The sequence below is a fragment of the Saccopteryx bilineata genome, chromosome 6 (assembly GCF_036850765.1).
Source record: "Saccopteryx bilineata isolate mSacBil1 chromosome 6, mSacBil1_pri_phased_curated, whole genome shotgun sequence".
Classification (NCBI taxonomy): domain Eukaryota; kingdom Metazoa; phylum Chordata; class Mammalia; order Chiroptera; family Emballonuridae; genus Saccopteryx; species Saccopteryx bilineata.
Window position 1 is genome coordinate 121502580 of NC_089495.1, and position 18954 is coordinate 121521533.

Here is an 18954-nt window from a genome sequence, read left to right on the forward strand (position 1 = left end):
CCGAGACAGAGAGGTGAGCTTCTGAGACACAGCCCTTTCCCAAGGCCTCAGTTACATCTCCCTAACCACTCTTTCTAGGTCTGACTTGGGAAGCTACCACATGCCACAAGCTCGCCCTCTCTGGAGCCCACTCCCACAGGATTCCTGGCTTTACCGACCTTGAAGGAACGTGAGTGCCAAAGGAAGACATTTTTTTAGGCCTGTGCTGGTGAAACAACCCTGATCTTGTCACATCTGTTGAGGAGCACTGAAACCGACTGAGGCCCTGAGTCCTCCTGGTTCCCCTGAGTCCTTGCCTGGTAACGTAGTCTTCTGTAACCAAGCTAGAAGACCTTACCTGTGAGCTGGGTTCCCCTCACTTGGGGAATTGGCCTTGGAGGCCCCATAACACTGGGACATGGGTGCAGGGACAGTATCTGTGGGTCTCAGAGAAGCAGGAGGCTCTGGGAGGAAGAGTCTGAGTTGTTCTGGTCACAGGGGCTACTTAATAAAAAACGATTAAAAAGGGTCTACAGTTCCAGGCAAGGACTTCAGGGAGATAACGCTCCACTATGAGATAACAGTGATGAAGTAGAAATAACCCTGTTATTTTACAGAAGTTCAGAATCAAGGACTCAGATAACAAGCACACTGGGGACAGCTTCCTGTGGTTAGTGCATGGTTGCAAGGAGCTGGGTGAATGTGGAAAGGACAGAGGTGAGAGACCTGCACGTCAGGGCCAGCAGGAATCCTGACGTGGACATGAGGGTTTCCCTGTGATATTCCCAGCGTGGCCCCAAGAAAGTCTGTGGTATTACAAAGAAGAACCGGGGCCCTGGGCTCCTTTCTGCTGAAAGGTGTCCAACTTCCCTTCCTGCCAACAAGGGGCCTCTAGGAGGGGAGCCCTCCTCACGTCTGGGAGCGCTGACCACCCTGTCTCAGCACTGGGTGACCAACACCACTAGAGGCGAGGCTGGGTTCAGGCGGCTTGAGTTAGGGTTCTGTGCGCAGGGAGCCCACCTCCTGCCCACTGTCTTCTGGTGGCCCATGAACATGCCTCAGACACACGCAGCCAGTGTTTGCAAAGTGAGCAAAGTTCTGTGGAAGTTGACCCACAGGAAGTAAAAAGGAGACGGTGTTTGAGTGGCTGGTGAAACTTGGAAGTGATTAAGAGAGAGTGGCACAAGGCTGGAGCTCCGCCTCTCCCTAGGCATAGGGAAGGTGTTTATGGGCAGGAGCCTGACCCCTCTGGGACGCTGGTGCGGAGGAGACAGGGAACTACTGTGAAGAAAGATGCAACGGCAGCTGATACACTGCTGAACCCTGTGAGCCAGGCAGCCACAGCCTCACCTGGGCCAGCAGCGCCCATTGACCTCCTCCCTTCCCTTCACTATGACTCATCTACCTGTTTGCACTTGCTGCCTGGCGGGGTCTGAGCTGCAAGATGAAGGCTGGGTTTGGTGAGCTGCGGAATTTTTTTTTTTTTTTTTAATTCATTTTAGAGAGGAGAGAGAAAGGGAGAGGGAGAGACAGAGAGGGAGAGAGAGAGAAGGGGGGAGGAGCTGGAAGCATCAACTCCCATATGTGCCTTGACCAGGCAAGCCCAGGGTTTCGAACCGGCGACCTCAGCATTTCCAGGTCGACGCTTTATCCACTGCGCCACCACAGGTCAGGCCTAGGTTTGGAGTCCTGAAAGTTTTAGAGCTCTGTAAGAGGACTGGAATGCAGGAGGACTCTTCCAGAAATCCTCGGCCTAGCTGGTACTTTTAAGAGAGCCCACGTGAGTATTTTGGGACCGTGCCCACATGGCATCATCCTGCCCATGTTTCAGTGTGAAAGGGTTCCGTTTTCACCCTGGTGCTGTTTCCCTGTCTGCACCACAGGGTGCCTCCAGGGAGAGTCTCGCTTAGGGAAACCACCAGAGAATTTTTGAAAAAAAGAAAAACCCAAAGTTTTGCCCTGGCCAGATGGCTTGGTTGCTTAGAGCATTGTCCCAAAGCACAGAGGTTGCCAGCTGGATCCCTGGTCAGGCCCATACAGGAACAGATCGATGGTCCTGTCTCTCTTCCTCTCTCCCTTCCTCACTCTCTAGAATCAATAAATTGAACATTAAAAGAAAGAAAATGGATTTCAAGAAGTGTCAGAAAGAAAATGAGACCCCAAAGGAGCTCTCCAGGGTCTTCGGAATGGGTGGCATAGCCATGTCTGCAGTCACCACCTGTCATATGCATCAGTACACTGTCCTAACCAATAGCAGCTCCTCCTCAGCTTACTGGGACATGGGCGTGGGGGACACAACAGCAGCAAAGGTGCAGCTCTGAAAATCGCATCCACGTGTCTGTCTGTCCTAATCACTGACTTTTTTCTTTTTTTTTATTTATTCATTTTAGAGAGGAGAGGGAGAGACAGAGAGAGAGAGAGAGAGAGAGAGAGAAGGGGTGAGGAGGAGCTGGAAGCATCAACTCCCATATGTGCCTTGACCAGGCAAGCCCAGAGTTTTGAACCGGCGACCTCAGCATTTCTAGGTTGATGCTTTATCCACTGTGCCACCACAGGTCAGGCCTAATCACTGACTCTTGGTCACTTTATTGTGGGTCATTGCACTGCACAGCCCAGCGCCTTTCCTCTTGGGCTTCTGCAGGTACCTGGGTGCTGACACTGATTTCAGAGAATGGGGAGCAAGACGCTGAAGACTTGGGGGAAGTGAGAGAGACCACGCACACTCTGTCGGGGCAGAGTTTGAGCCAGCGAGGCTCAGGATCAAAATGAAATGAATGACAGTGACTAGGCAGGGCCGCGAGCTGCAGGGACGCTGACCTTCCCAGCAGGGCTGGTTCTCTGGAATGCCGAGAGAACCCAGCATCCTGCTGCTCTACTCTGTGGGGAACCTGGGAGCTCGTTGGGTCCCAGGAAGGCTGTATCAGAGGAGAGGAGGCCAGCAAGGCCTTTGCAACAACAGACACCCAAGTTCCCAGAGCCCAGGTGGAGCAGACATGGCACTGAGTGCTCCCCCATCAAGATGCTTCTTGGGGTCCAGTTCAGCACCAAAGCTGGTCTGTGCTGCTGTGGCTGGCACACTGACTCAGCACCAGAGGCCACTGCAGCAAAGGCACGGCAGTGTGTGTGAGGAGTGGGTAAGGCCTCCTTCCAGGCTCAGGTGGACAAGCAGAACTGATGTCCTGGCTCAGTGTCCAGGTCACAGCAAAGATGGGCCGGGAGAGGCGGCCAGGGAACACAGAGCAAGAATCTTCAATGTCACCAGGAGCAAGGTCACTGTGCCTTAGGCAGAAGCCTCAAGGCAGAGGAGCATGACAGGATGGTCCTAGTCCCCAGAGCAGCCCACTAGAGTCAGAAACAGAGTTCCTGTGTCCCCATGCAGACACTGTTCTGCGTGGAGATCCACTCCCATCTGCTCCAGCCTGGGCCGTCATGCTGACTGACCAAGCGCAGGACACAGGTGGCATGTTTCTACCCACAGCTGCTGCTAAGGAAAATGTCTCCCACCCCTCGCACAGGGGCCTGCCATTAATGACAGTCTGTATTTCTGGAATAAATACCACTTCCCCATTTTCATACACTTCTGCCATCCCCCTGCCCGCCACCCCTACTCTGAGACCAGCCTGAGTTACCCCTGTCCCACACTCCAATCAGGAAAAAGGGAAGGAAAAGAAAAACTCAGAAACCTGAAGATTGTTTGGAATTTATTCTCTTAAATAAGAATAGTAACATTTGTTAAAAAAAATAAATTAATTAAAAGCACACCTTAGTTTCACAGAAACCTCAAAAACAAAGTTACACAGTCAAATAAAAAAAACTCACAAAGAAACACACCAAAAACACAACAGCACAGGTTAAAAACAAGGGCAAAATAAAGGTCAGGGAAGGCCAGAGGCGGACAGGGGTCATGATGCTGTCCTTTCTCTGCACCTGCCGCCTGCTCCGCCCCACCCTTCCCTCTACCCCAAGCTGGATGGTCCGGAAAAACGGGATCCATTAATTCACTGGTCAGGCCTTCAAGGCCACTCTGGGGGCCCTTTCAGGAGGGACTAAGATATCCCACTTCATACAGAGACACATGGACACCAAGAGACAGCAGTGAGTGGCAGTGACCAGCCAGGGGAGCTGGTCCCGGGCCTGTGAGCAAGGCAGAAATGAGCTGGGAGCTGGGGGCTGGCTCTCTGCACCATTTCATGAGTAACAGGCCCTATACTTTCCTAGCTTTCCCTTGGATCAACTTCCTGAGGTTGGGAGTGTGCATGCCCGTTTCCTGAGATCAAAACAACAGAAGCCCCCAAGGTCCTCCTCCACAGGTGTGCTGGTTGCTCCCGTCCCTCCTTGGTCTGGATCAGAGCACTGAGCCAGGGCAGTGGCACAGATCTCGAAGTATGACCCCTCGGTTTCCAGAATCAAGGAACAAGAAGCTTTAGAAACAGCTCTGTCATTACTATTATTTAGATCACAATATATACGTATCTACTCGTTTGTATGAAGTTAAAACTATATAAATAGATATGTGTATATAAATAAATATCCTCACACCACCATTAACTATGTACCTCCTGGGGTAGGGCTGGGGTGTTGAGCTGACCTGCAAAATCTACTCTACTAATAGGTTTTCCAAAAATGCTCCTAAGGGAGTTACAGGGGTTGCAGCGAGACAGAAACCCCAGGACTGAGTGGGATTCCTTATCCAGCATGGCCATTCTAGCTGAGTGTGAAGAAACGCCCGCATTTCCTAATGCCCTGTAAGCATTCGGACTGGGAAGCCGAATGGATAACTCAGGGGTGTGGGGGTCTGGGACAGGGAGTAGGTGAGACCCCCACCTTTTTAAGTTAAGATGGCCTTTTCCCTAAGCCCAGACAACTAGGTGCGGTGTTTCTTCCAGCCCTCTGCTGCCTGCACTAGGGGAGAAGCTCTTCAGTGTCCTGTTATGACACCCCCAGTGTCCATGCTTCACGTTTGGTCATCCACTACATGAGACATGAAGGGCATCCCTCTGGACGAGAAAAGACCCCCAAATCCTGCAAGGCAGGGTCTTGCCCCCAAGAGGAAGAGATCCTATTTGGGCTTTCCTTTCTCTGCCTATTGCCCAAAGGTTTCATGAAGTCGGGGCGGTGCTGTGAGACCCAGGAAGGGAAGTCTGTGCCAGGCCCACTCACCACAATGTCAAGTAGGAGGCACTTGGAAACAAAGCATGTACAGACTTGGAGAACAGAAAAGAGTGTTGCGGTATTAGAAGCACATAACAAACACACTGTAAACAATATCCTCCAAACACTGACTCAGGCAGGAGTTACAACCCAGGTCATCAGATAAAGAACACCCAGGAGCAGACCCAGAGCAGGGCTTTAACTTGCAGGTGCTTGCCTTGTGACAGCATAGGGCTTGGGCGCATGGGGAAAGGGACATGAGGGAGAGGAGAGAAACACCACAACTCCCAGCTCACTCCGGGGACATATCACAGTCCAGTTCACACACGACAGAGTTTTCCTGTCTCGAGTGCAGCAGAGCTGCATCGTGGCTCTGGATGAATGACTGCCACCTATGACACACATTTGAGAACGTGAAATACCTGAGTTTTTCTGAAGCTTTTTCAAAAGGAAGCTCCAGTTAACCAGTCAGTGCTTAATCTGGGGTGTAAAGAAGGAAATCACTGTCATGGCAACTGTAGAAGACCATCCGAGACCTCTCCTCTTCTCGGGAGGCAAAGCCAGGAGCCTCCCAGGAGAGTGCTGCTGTGATCCCCAAGGGAGTACACCTCTAGAGGCAGACACTAGGTCCTGGCCTTCCAGCCCCCCGAGGCCCCCTAACCTGGGGACAGTGCCCACCTCTTTCATCCAGAGGTTCATGCTGTGACTTCTGTGGGACGCCACATCCTATCTCCCTTGTGCTACAATAGGCAAGTCACCTTCAGAATCAAGAACCATGGGGCTGATTTTTCCTGAGGGCTTTGGTTCTGTTTTTGGTGTTTTGATTCTTTAACCACATTGCCAACTCTTATTTTTTTCTTTCAATTAAGATTGGAGGATCACTTTGCAAGGGATAGGACTGTCTAACCAACTCTCATTTCCTCCCTTTGCTTTATAGAGTATGCTTCTTCTCTGTGAAACCCTTAATTCTTTATAACTCCTAAAAACCTGAAATCCATTATGCTTTCAAACTAGACAGTAACAATGGCAAACTGCATCAGCAGGGAAATCGAGTCAACTCAGCTTGCTGAGAAATCTGTACTTCACTGTGTTTGTTCTTTTAAAGAAGCTCTGTACTCTCTACCCAAATAGAAGGTTCCATTTTCTGAGTTGTTTTACTGGGCCGCCAGGTTCCCTGGACTAAGACCTGGTCAATGCCCCTCCAGAGCACACAGTGCAGACCTGTGGCCAGGTCCCTTGGGTTATTTTTCTCTGCCTGCGCTTCCCCTGTGCTGCAGAGGGCTGTCAGCTCTTCCTGAGGGAGATAGGCTGTGAGGGGTCTCAGGGTATAGGAGGTTTCAGTCAGCTGTGCATTAAGCATGACTGTGAGATGTGGGTCCAACCTGCAGGGCACTTAAAGAGATTTCTTAGATGACAACAGGGTACACACTGTAGAAGGAGCTGAGTTCACCAAGCCCTCTGGGGTGTGCTGCGTCTCAGCCTCCAGGCCGCTGTACCAGGAGTCGCCCGGCTGGCGACTGCCCCATCTCCCTCTCCCACGAAGCTCATGTTAGTTCTCACATGCAGGGCAAGAGGTAACCCTGGGAACCTTTCAGCTGAAGGCTGAGTGGGCAGTTCTTGTCTTTCCCACCCTCAAACCCTTCTCCAGTTTTTGGCATTAGCTGATAATCTTTAGTTTTAAACACGGTAATTTTTATGAGTTTGTAAGTGGCTGCTTTAGTTGTATTTGCTTCAAATGAGAGGAAGCATGTGTGAGATGAGACAGGGCCTTACCCTCCTCTGCCCTACAGAGCGGTCTGGGCTATGCTGAGGGCGTCAGTCTGTGGGACTGAGGACACACCACAGGCGGGTCTGACATGGAGCAGAGACAGAGACCATTTTAAGGGGGAAAAACACAGTTCTTCACAAGATTCATGCCCATAAACCCCTAAGTACTGACCTAAGACCAGAATATATGTGTTTTTAGAGGTAAGGATGGTGTCATTCACCTCCTGACACAGTAACTGTATAATGAGAGGGGAACAAATTAGGGCTTGATCCTTGTTACAAGTTCAAATGCCCCAAAGTGATCAGGACAGGGCATGTCCTTTAGTGGTTCCAGGTTAAACAGAAGAAAAGTGTGAGGTCACTAGATACCTAAGTAGGGAATGGGGTGCAAGGATTTCAAGTTCAGGTGACACAAATCCAGATCATGGGGATGTATCACAACTCCACGTTCTGTCAAGAGCCCCAAACTAGAACTATGAGACGACCCTGTAAGTCTGAATGAGCACCCTGTTCTCCAGTCCATTCACCCAGATGGAGCCGGGAGCAACCACCCACGTGTCTGATGGAGGTGGGAAGGCCTGGGATCAGAATGGTACTCTGAGATACTGAGTAGACGTTATGAAACCTGGGTGACAGCACTGACCGGATGGCACTCCTACTGGGCTACGGTCTGCCAGTGAAACTCCCCTTTGATCTGCACCAGCACCTCCGACAGGCCATACAGAAAGGGGACCCCGAATGCAAGCAGCTGGCACATGAAAAAGGAGTCCAAAGGGTTCTGGGCCACTTGATGCCCAATCCAAGAAATGTTGCTTTGGAGGTGCTGGCTCATCCCCCTGGCCTTGTCACAGAGGCCAAGAGAGTGACGCGACACCCAGCCAAATAAGGAAGTGAGGCTACCTGGGGTCCTCTCGGCAGGGCTGGTGGTGGTGCTGGCCCGTCCGTTCGCATCTGCAGCAGGGCCATCCTGCAGGCGTCCTCTAGCCTCCTAGGAGAGTCCGCAAGAAAAAGAAGAGTAACTGACTGAAGCACTCGGAGCTCAGGAGGCAATGACCATTGATGGTTAGCTGCTGCTCTCATAGTCAGCCCAGAGCTGTAGCCCTCACACAGTAGGTCTTCTTTATTTATTTATTTATTTATTTATTTATTTATTTTATTTTTTTATTTTTTTTTCATTTTTCTGAAGCTGGAAACAGGGAGAGACAGTCAGACAGACTCCCGCATGCGCCCGACCAGGATCCACCTGGCACGCCCACCAGGGGCGATGCTCTGCCCACCAGGGGGCGATGCTCTGCCCATCCTGGGTGTCGCCATGTTGCGACCAGAGTCACTCTAGCGCCCGAGGCAGAGGCCACAGAGCCATCCCCAGTGCCCGGGCCATCTTTGCTCCAATGGAGCCTTGGCTGTGGGAGGGGAAGAGAGAGACAGAGAGGAAAGCGCGGCGGAGGGGTGGAGAAGCAAATGGGCGCTTCTCCTGTGTGCCCTGGCCGGGAATTGAACCCGGGTCCTCCGCACGCTAGGCCGACGCTCTACCGCTGAGCCAACCAGCCAGGGCCCAGTAGGTCTTCTTTAGAAAACGAGGACCTATTTCATGTAGAGTCATGAGAGATCCAAATGGAGCTCCAGCCCTCATACCTTTTCCTACAAGTCCCTCTGTAGTCAGCAGGGCTTCCCATGGAAGCATCAGCTAGCCTGCTCCCTGACAAGGTGACATCACGGAGCAAGATAGAAGGAGGAGCTAGTTAGTTACTCTACTGAGAAAGAGAGAAGCTCTTGGATAAGTAAGTCACACAAGAAAGAAAGTAAAAAAAAAAATGGCAGGCAGAACAGATTAATTATAGGTCAGTTCCTTTGAGGGAGTCTTCCTCCTAGAGACACGCTTATTTAAAAAGGGTTAAAGGTCTTTTACACACAGTGAGAAGAAGGGAGGATCCGACACAACACATTCTCCCCAAATCCATTTGGGTGGTGGACAGAACATCGCTTCCGTGAAACACATCAGATGAGGCTTGAAAAGTTGGCTCCCTCCCCAAAACTACTACAGCCACCTCCGAGCAAGCTTTTCCCCCCAGCAGGAAAGGTGATTCAGTGGCTATCCTGACCTGTCACTACTGAAATAAGCAGCGCCTGCTGCTTCTCCCCCGTAGAGGTGGAGCGCCATTACCTTTGCAGACAAAGGTGTCACTGCCGGCCTCTTCCTCTGTGCAGAGCCCGACAGCCGGTAGCAGTAGTGTGGTTTGCAGTAGAATTTACCTGCGGAGAACAGAGGCGGGGGAAGGGGAGTGAGCGCAGTCCTGTCATTCTGAAGGTGGTGCCCCTGCCGTGGAGTTTTCCTGCCCATCTCCTCCGGCCACAGGGCACCATCTCCTCCGCCCCAGCCTCCCCGCAGGCTCAGGTTTCTAGTCCAGGGAGGCCAGGCCCTCCCTACAACTTTGATTCAGTCCTCCTCTCCCCTCTACCTAAAAGGGGGACTCCCTTGGCTATGTGGAGGCCACTGAGCCATCACCCAATCTGTGCCCAGAGCAGGGATGCATGCTGACACGGCAGGGCCAGCAAACAAAGTGTCAGTGTCTGCAGAACAATGACGTGGTCACATGAATGCCAGAGCAGCATTTCTGGAGAGACTAAGAATGAACACAGTGCAGGGTTGATGCAAGGAGGCTGCGGGGTGGGGCGGCTCGGACATTCCCTAGGGCTGACAGGATCCTCTGTTGCCCCTCATCAGCACTGGTCAGACTGCAACTTACGACCCTCAGTGTGTCAGGGTCAGTATTTAGAAATAACACAAAACAACCCAAAAACTCCTGCAATGGGCTATAAACAGAATGAAACAGACCAAAATTAAAAAGGAAAAAGCATGACAGTCTGCAGTGTATAATTAGAATTAAGTGTTATTTCTTACAACCTTAGCTGTGTCAGCATGTTTACTGGGTCCTAATGTAACATGTATTTCCTATGGCGGGTCTGGTCAAAAGTTTGAAAACAGTGATGTTGCCTTTTCCCACGACATTGGTAGTGAGATTTTGGTCACAAAGGGCCATTTTTTTCCTGACTCTTTCTTTAATCTCATTTAAAGAGCCAAGAATTGAAAATTAAAAGGTAGACCCTATCATGGAAACTTAAAACAGGAGTAACCCCATGCATCCTTCTCATCTGTAGAGAATGCTCCTTTAACAAACTTTTCTGCTCTCAAAGCTAAGAGAATCTAACCAGAAAAATAGAAAAGATCAATGAAACTAGGAAATGTTTTTAAAAAAGGAAAACAGAATTGACAAACATTTACTAGACTAATTCAGAAAAACACAGAGAAGACTCAAATAAAGTTATAAATAAAAAAGGATGCATTACAACTGATAACATAAAAATACAAAAGATCATGAAAAACTACTATGAACAATTTTATGCCAACAACATGGATGAACTAGAAGAGAGAAATATGTTCCTAGAAACAACCTGACCAGGCGGTAGCACACTGGATAGAGCGTTGGACTGGGACATAGAGGACTCAGGTTTGAAACCCTGAGGTTGCTGGCTTGAGCGCGGGCTCATCAGCTTAAGCACAGGCTTACCAGCTTGAGTGTGAGGTTGCTGGCTCGAGTGTGGGATCAGAGATATGACCCCAAGGTCGCTGGCTTGAGCAAGGGGTCCCTCACTCTGCTGTAGCCTACTGGTCAAGGCACATATGAGAAAGCAATCAATGAACAACTAAGATGCCTCAACGAAGAATTGATGCTTCTCATCTCTCTCCCTTCCTGTCTGTCTGTCCCTCTCTCTCTATCTCTCTATCTGTTACAAAAAGAAAAAAGTTCCTAGAAACACACAACCTACTACTACTGGGACTAAATTATGGAGAAATTGAAAATTTGAACAGACCAATATCAAATAAGAAGATTGAATCAGTAATCAAAACCCTCCCCAAGCAGGAAAGCCCAGGACAAGATAAACGGCTTTACCAGTAAATTCTACTAAACATCTAAAGCAGGCATCCCCAAACTACGGCCCCCTGAGGCCATTTATCCGGCCCCCACCGCACTTTTGGAAGGGGCACCTCTTTCATTGGTGGTCAGTGAGAGGAGCACAGGATGCAGCTCCTGGAGTACTGTATGTGGCGGCGCCGCAAAGCGTGGCGTTGATCATGTACGGTACTACTTCTGGTGACGCAGGACGCACGCGTCAGGGCTCTGGAAGAGCATCATATCACTTGTTATGGCTAGCAGTGACAAATATGGAACCAGACATTGACCATCTCATTAGCCAAAAGCAGGCCCATAGTTCCCACTGAAATACTGGTCAGTTTGTTGATTTAAATTTACTTTTTCTTTATTTTAAATATTGTATTTGTTCCCGTTTTGTTTTTTTACTTTAAAATAAGATATGTGCAGTGTGCATAGGGATTTGTTCAAGTTTTTTTTATAGTCTGGCCCTCCAATGATCTGAGGGACAGTGAACTGGCCCCCTGTGTAAAAAGTTTGGGGACCCCTGATCTAAAGAATTAACAGCAATCCTTCTCAAACTCTTCCAAAAAACTGAACAGGAGGAAACACTTTCAAACTCATTTTACAAAGACAGCATTATTCTGATACCAAAGCCAGATGAGGAAACTTTAAAAAAATAAAATTAGGCCCTGGCCGGTTGGCTCAGCGGTAGAGCGTCGGCCTAGCGTGCAGAGGACCCGGGTTCGATTCCCGGCCAGGGCACATAGGAGAAGCGCCCATTTGCTTCTCCACCCCTCCGCCGCGCCTTCCTCTCTGTCTCTCTCTTCCCCTCCCGCAGTCAAGGCTCCATTGGAGCAAAGATGGCCTGGGCGCTGGGGATGGCTCTGTGGCCTCTGCCCCAGGCGCTAGAGTGGCTCTGGTCGCAACATGGCGACACCCAGGATGGGCAGAGCATCGCCCCCTGGTGGGCAGAGCGTCGCCCCTGGTGGGCGTGCCGGGTGGATCCCGGTCGGGCGCATGCGGGAGTCTGTCTGACTGTCTCTCCCTGTTTCCAGCTTCAGAAAAATGCAAATAAATAAATAAATAAATAAATAAAATAAAATAAAATAAAATAAAATAAAATAAAATAAAATAAAATAAAATTACAGGGGCCCTGGCCGGTTGGCTCAGTGGTGGAGCATCAGCCTGGCGTGCGGGGGACCCGGGTTCGATTCCCGGCCAGGGCACATAGGAGAAGCGTCCATTTGCTTCTCCACCCCCCCCCCCTTCCTCTCTGTCTCTCTCTTCCCCTCCCGCAGCCAAGGCTCCATTGGAGCAAAGATGGCCCAGGCGCTTGGGATGGCTCCTTGGCCTCTGCCTCAGGCGCTGGAGTGGCTCTGGTCGCGACAGAGCGACCCCCCGGAGGGGCAGAGTGTCGCCCCCTGGTGGGCGTGCTGGGTGGATCCCGGTCGGGCGCATGCGGGAGTCTGTCTGTCTCTCCCCGTTTCCAGCTTCAGAAAAATACAAAAAAAAAAAAGTCAGTAAGAAAGCGTTGTCCCGGCGTGTCAAAGTCACAGGTTTGACTCTTGGTCCAGGCAAATAGGAGAAGCAACCAGTGATTGTATGACTAAATAAGACTAAGTGAAACAATGATTTGATATTTTGCTCTCTCTCTCTCCCTTCCTTGCCTCTTTCTGTTTCTCCCTTCGCCTCTCAAATCAATAGGGACAAAAGAGCTAATTTTTTATCTGACATTTACCACATGCCAGACACTATTATAACTGCTTTACATTAACTCCTTTAATCCTCACAATGCAGCAAGGTAGGCACCATCATGTAACCCACCTGTTTCCAGCCGAGGCACAGCAGGGCTATCAACGTGCCTCTGTCTCCACTCCCCGGGCTCGGCAGGGTCAGAGCCTGGCTCTGGAGTCTGCACTTTCTGCCATAGCACTATGATGCTTGTCTCAGTTAGAAAATACAGCCACAGTAACGTCACAAACTAACTACAGATTTATAGTTGATTCAGTCAATTTAATGTGGTCTAAATAAATGAAGGGATCATGGTAATTAACCATGGGAGTGACTGGAAAAGGGGGCTGTAGAAAACAGCCGGCTAAAGGTAAACTGTCCATGTGTTCATTTATTCAGCAACACGCCAAGTGCCATCATGCAGCAGGTATTAATGGGAACACAGGGTGCTCAGTCAGAAGGACAGACACTCTGAGCTTGGATGGAGCAGTGACACAAATACCAGGCAGTGGTGAGCACTGCAGACCAGGAGTCTGTGAGTGCCCCTGAGAAGGGAGCGTGTTCCAGCACAGGAGACAGCCAGTGCCAGGTCTGCAGGCAGCAATGGCTAACCACATTTACAGAGTGGAAGAGAGGCCAGTGTGGGAGTACAGTAAGCTATTGGCAGCCAGCAGCCCCGAGGCTGGAGACACAACCAGGGCTGACAGTGAAGCTCGGGGCTGGAGTCCGTGTGCACCACAGCAGACAGCAGGGGGCAGCAGAGACCGCAGAGACTGGACAGCCTGATGCTGGGGAAGCAGGCTGTGGGCCACTGCGGAGCCAGGGAGACTGCTGAGTCCAGGTGGGTCGGCGGAGAGGGAGGGCGCAGACTACTTCTGCCTCATCCCTACACAGAGCACCTCACAGGCGGCATGTACTTTCTCTCCTCACAGTGATGGGAAAGACCTGTGATGCTGTCTGACCTGCAGCTTCTGTCTTCAGTGTGGGCAGCAGTCACTAATAAGCTAGGACTGGGCAACAGAAAGAGTACTTTTAGGGCAGACTGCATTTAAAAAAAATTTTTATTTACTGATTTTAGAGGGGGAGAGAGAGAGAGAGAAATAAACACTGATTTGTTGTTCCACTTATTCATGTCATCATTGGTTGATTCTTGTATGTGCCTGACCCGGGATCAAACCCACAACCTTGGCATATCTGGATGACAATGTGACCAAATAAGCTAACCAGCCCAGGGCCCAGACTGCATTGTTTTAAAAGAGCTAAAGGGAAGAATAAACAAGGACAAGGGCAAAACATGCATGCATATTTTCCTGAAGTGTATAATTCTCAATTTACCAGTTTGCAGCTGGTATTGGTCCAGAGTTACTAATCCTAGAACATCTGAATTAAAAAGGACCTCAGAAGTCATTAGTGTAAACCAGTACTACTAGTTGGGTGGACAAGCAACTTTTAATTTCTCTGAATTCAAAATTACAAATGTTCTGATTTGTAAAATTACAACTATAAAACTAGCCACCCTCTGGAGCTGTGTGAGGAAGAGATGATCTGGTATATATGAGAGGCCTGGCACAGTGCCTTGGCAACTTCCTCTGTCTGGGGCCACAACCTCTCTGCCTTTTGTTTGTTTGTTTTTTTTTGTATTTTTGTATTTTCCCAAACTTAGAAGCAGGGAGGCAGTCAGACAGACTCCTGCATGCGTCTGACCAGGATCCACCCAGCATGCCCACCAGGGGGTGATGCTCTGCCCATCTGGGGTGTTGTTCCACTGCAGCTGGAGCCATTCCAGCGTCTGAGGCAGAGGCCATGGAGCCGCCCTCAGTGAGTGGCCCAACTTTGCTCCAATGATGCCCTGGCTGTGGGAGGGGAAGAGAGAGAGAGAGAGAGAAAGGAGAGGGGGCAAAGGTAGAAAAGCAGTTGGGTGCTTCTCCTGTGTGTCTTGGCCGGGAATTGAACCCAGGACTTCCACACACCAGGCCGATGCTCTACTGCTGAGCCAACCGGCCAGGGCCCAACCTCTCTGCTTTTATTTTCTTATCTGAGGCTCTTCAGTTAGAGTTCTGAACCCACCAGTATTCTGGTTGGAGAACAGGCTAAAACTTCAGGCCCTACAATGTCCTTCTTTTCTCTAGTTCACCTCAACTCAGTGCAGAGGCTGAGCTGATGAAGCTGATGAAAGTTCATCTGGATTAAAGTCTGGGGAGCTGGTTTAGACCCAGTGTCCCCCTGCTGCAGTGTCAGGAGTGATGCCGTACCAGGCTGCCCGACTCGCCCTGTATCCAGGTCATGGTCACTCCTACTGGGCGCCTTTCCTCCCCGCCTCTCTGAGTGAGCTGGGGTCAGTTTAGCCACTCCTCATGGCTGCTGAGCTGCATAAACTCTCTCTCCCCTGAACGTCTACCAGGTCACAATCCACACTGCTAACTCTGCCCTTACACTGTCTGCTGCTGCTTCAGGAGCCTTGTGCTGTCATTCCAGTCAGAGTGTAGGCTCCTTGAGACACATGTCACATTTTGTGTCCTCAAGTGAATATGGCAACAATGGGCACACAGTCTATGGGCAAAAATACCTGTGGACCAACTGGCTGGAGCCTCAGGGTTCTTCCCAGGCCAACCACACAATAATGGGCTAAAATAATCTGAGCACCGAGGATGGTTAGAAGAACATGGGGCGAGCTCCATCTGCCAACCCCCATCCTTGGAGATTAAAGTCATTATCCAAAGAGCAGGTATGTGGGAACAGTGGAGCTGAAAATCACACCTAACAACATACATTCCTTATCCAGACAACTGTCTTTGTTCTTTCCTCACTGGGTGGTGCTTTTCACTAATGTAACAAGAGGACTAGGTGTCATAATGGCAAGTGAACTTTCCCTCAGTTCACCATTCTGGCTCCTTCTGACAGTTTGACAGCTCGTTTACTCATTACAAGGAGAATGGATGACTGAGGTGACTATTTCCTAACTGCAAAGTGTCCCTCTCCTGCATCTTCTGAAAACGTCTATCGATGTAATGGACACAATGTCACCCTGTGCAGACTGACTTCCCTCTCCAGTTCACCCGGGGCTTTCATCCCTTTGAAGTCCAGCAGCAACCTGCAGCTGGGGAAGTAGGATCATCAGTGTGTCTGGCAACCTATTTTGATTAACCTTAAAGGGTCTTCAGATGGCAGGCTTTGTTATCTGTTTGCATAACGTCCACCTTCTGCCCTATTAAGGTTTTTCTACTATCAAAAGGCCAAGACTTGAACACCACAGTAAAGGAGGTTTCCGCCCCATGCCATGAGCCCTCAAGTCACCAGAGAGATGCTGAGAGTGCAGGCAGGTAGGAACACTGAACACAATTCCATCATCTTCAGGAGGCAAGAGTCTGAGAACCCAGAGGCAGGGGATCTGGTTTTAACTTGTCATTGACCTTAGGTAAAAAATGTGACTTCTACCTGACCCTGTGGTGGTGGCACAGTGGATAAAGCATCAACCTGAATGCAGAGGTCGCGGGTTCCAAACCCTGAGGTCACTGGCTTTGAGTGCAGGCTCGTCAGTGCAGGGTCACTGGCTTGAGTGGGAGAATCGTCCACACGATCTCAAAGCTTGCCAGTGTGAGTCCAAAAGTCACCGGCATGAAAAGCCCAAGGTCGCTGGCTTGAGAAAGGGGACAATGGCATGGCCCCAGTCAAGGCACGTACAAGAAACAATCAGTGCACAACTAAAGTGAAAGCAACACGAGTTGATGCTTCTCATCCTCTCTCTCTTCCTGTCTCTCCCTCTCTCAAAAACAAAACAAAACAAAACAAAAACACAAGTTATAAAAAATTGTGACTTCTACAGGCCTGTGATTCCCTTTCTTGGCCCTTTTATTGCAAGATCCCAGCATGCAGTAAGAAGGCAGCGTCTGCAACGTGGGGAGTGACTGCAGCACATGCTGCTGGTCTGGGTGCCGTCACACTGAGCAACGGACTGACACAGCCTGACGATGCTGGGGAATTGAGTCTTAGAGAAAAAGCAGAGACCAGAGGGAGACGGATGGGAAGAGCTGAGAGGCAAAAGGGTTAACTGTACATGTGAGGCCATAGTAAGAAGCTCTAAGACCTGCTCAAGTGAAAACGTGCCCTAGGCTCAGCCTAGCCTCTGGCACGGCCCACAGCAAGACACACTCACCGTCTTCAGTGTCATAGGCGTAGGCAGAGAGGCGCAGTGTGGTGACGCAGTACTCGCACTTGAAGCAGCTCCGATGGAAGAACTTGCCCTCAGCGCTCAGCCTCTCCATCACGTAGACCCGCTTCTGGCAGAAATAGCATGTGTCGCTGCCCCCCACATTCTGGGGGAACTCCTTCTTTATTGAGCCCTGTAAAGGGTAGGCAGACTATCAGGGCAATGTCCCTCGGGCTTGCTGCCCAGAGGTGTATGGCCCCCTTCATGTGCCGCGGACCCTCATGGAGGCATTTCCTTTCTTAGCCGACTAAGGTCTTACTTTGCTCCTGGCTCCCCCAAGAGCGGTGGCCATCACCACTGCAATAACCCTCAAGTGTGCTCCAAGAACACAGGTATTGTGTGGTTCTTAGTTCATGGGAATAGACAGCTGGGAGGATACCCGAGTCTGTTTTACAGAATTTCACAGAAGTCAAACCATTTTTACAGAATTGACTTTGAAGGTAACATAAAAGTGTACATTAAGTGTTCACATGGTCCTGCATGGGTGTGGGTCCCTGGACGTAGAGCGATCCCTTTCAGAGATGCTCAGCAAGGTTGCCCACACAGCATTCCACTGAACAGCTATCAGGTCCTAGGAAGTCAGTCACGAAATCCAGATGACCTGACACCAATAACCACATGGCACATGCTGGCTCTGTGTGTTGCTGCGTTACTCAGAACGAAGCAGGTTTGTTTGCTGTGGCTCTTTCATGTCTTACCAGTTCCTTCTTGTCTAGAAGGGGTTTGGGCTGCTCTTTCCTTTGAAGCTGATTGGCTATCTGCTCAGCCAATGAGCTCACGCCACCCGTGTACATCTTTATATACTTCTAGGATAGAGAGTATAAAACAACCAGAATGAAGGGCAATGAAAAGGACAAAATAAAGTAAGAAAACAAGACAACTCTTTGGGAGGTGTAAGTGAACACACGGTGCAGCAGCGACCCATGCCCACAGTGTCCACACGCAGGGGACTGTGCTGAGAGGGACGGGGTCTGTGTCCAAAGAGCCCTCGGCCGAGGCAGAACAGTCAACCTGTCAGGAGTTCCTTTTGGCATATGCAGTGCTGTGGAACGAGGTGGTTGGGAGAGGGAAGGGGTGCCAACACGGAGGAGGAAGAAGGGCCTGTGGTCCTGGTGATTCGGGCTACACAGAGAACCCGAGAGGCGCGGTGCCCATCCAGACAGCGGAGGCCAGGTTGGCAGTGTGATGCAGGGTCAACGAGGGCCTGCAAAGTTAGCTCACTTAGAAAGCTCGTTCTTGCAAAGACTAACTCTCGCCTGGGTAACAGATGACCTCCTTTCTCATTATTAACGCATCCCTCATACCCCAATACACACACCGAACACTTCCGAGCTTGACCTGGAAGACCCCTCTCAGCCCCTTCTCACTGTGATGTCTGTGTCTGCCAGGCACCAAGGCAGAGCCTGCCACAGTGGTGGGGCATCTAACACAGCTACAGGGGCTCACATCTGAGGCATGCAGACAAGGAAGTCAGCATAGGATTCCATTCCAGAGGAATTTATTTTATAGATTGAAAAAAAGATAAAAGAAAAAAACTCGACCAACTCAATTCTCTTTCTAGCAGTGTTGAGGAAATGATGGGAGAGAACTACCAAATTTTACTTGTGAACCTTCCTGCTAGGGACCTCAGCTTCAAGCCTATCCCCAGGGAATGTGGTCAAAGTCTCCCTGGCGGTCCTTTAGAGACCCCCCATCTGGGGGAGATGGCCAAACACCTTGCGTGCGAGACTCTTTGTGAACCACGTGGAACAGGTGCTGCCTGCCAGATGCGAGGAGCCCAACTCCATTCTGATGCAGAGCGTACCAGGAGCACGTCTTGGGCATGCTCACAACTGTGGTTAGAGTGATCTGAACAGACACACTCAAGGCCACGGGGGAAGGACTCCTGGGCTGGGGGGACACATGAGAGCAGCACTGCAGGGCAAGCTCACTTTATTTATTTATTTAATATATTCATTGGGGGGGGGAGAAAGATGGGGGGGAGAGAGAGAGAGAGAGAGAGAGAGAGAAGGGGGAGGAGCAGGAAGCATCAACTCCCATATGTGCCTTAACCAGGCAAGCCCAGGGTTTCAAACCAGTGACCTCAGCGTTCCAGGTCAATGCTTCATCCACTGCTCCACCACAGGTCAGGCCAAGCTCACTTTATGTAAAAGTGCCAACAGCTCTCTATGGTTCAGCTACAAC

The 18954-nt window shown here is 50.3% G+C and overlaps 1 protein-coding gene across 20 annotated transcripts in view; it reads right to left on the minus strand.

The window, feature by feature from the left end:
• MICAL3 (microtubule associated monooxygenase, calponin and LIM domain containing 3) overlaps positions 1-18954 on the minus strand; it is a 226614-nt gene that overhangs the window by 84597 nt on the left and 123063 nt on the right. For 16 of the 20 annotated variants that reach the window (XR_010725999.1, XR_010726000.1, XM_066234471.1 and 13 more), the window contains exons 21-24: positions 17469-17576; positions 16717-16903; positions 9062-9150; positions 7798-7885 (exon numbers count right to left, since the gene is read on the minus strand). Coding sequence is in view for 18 of the 20 variants with exons in the window: in XM_066234471.1 (XP_066090568.1) it covers positions 7798-7885; positions 9062-9150; positions 16717-16903; positions 17469-17576 (472 nt within the window). In the remaining 2 variants the exon portion in view is untranslated. The remainder of the gene's footprint in view (positions 1-7797; positions 7886-9061; positions 9151-16716; positions 16904-17468; positions 17577-18954) is intronic. The other 4 variants (XM_066234480.1, XM_066234479.1, XM_066234478.1 and 1 more) reach the window with 1 other exon arrangement.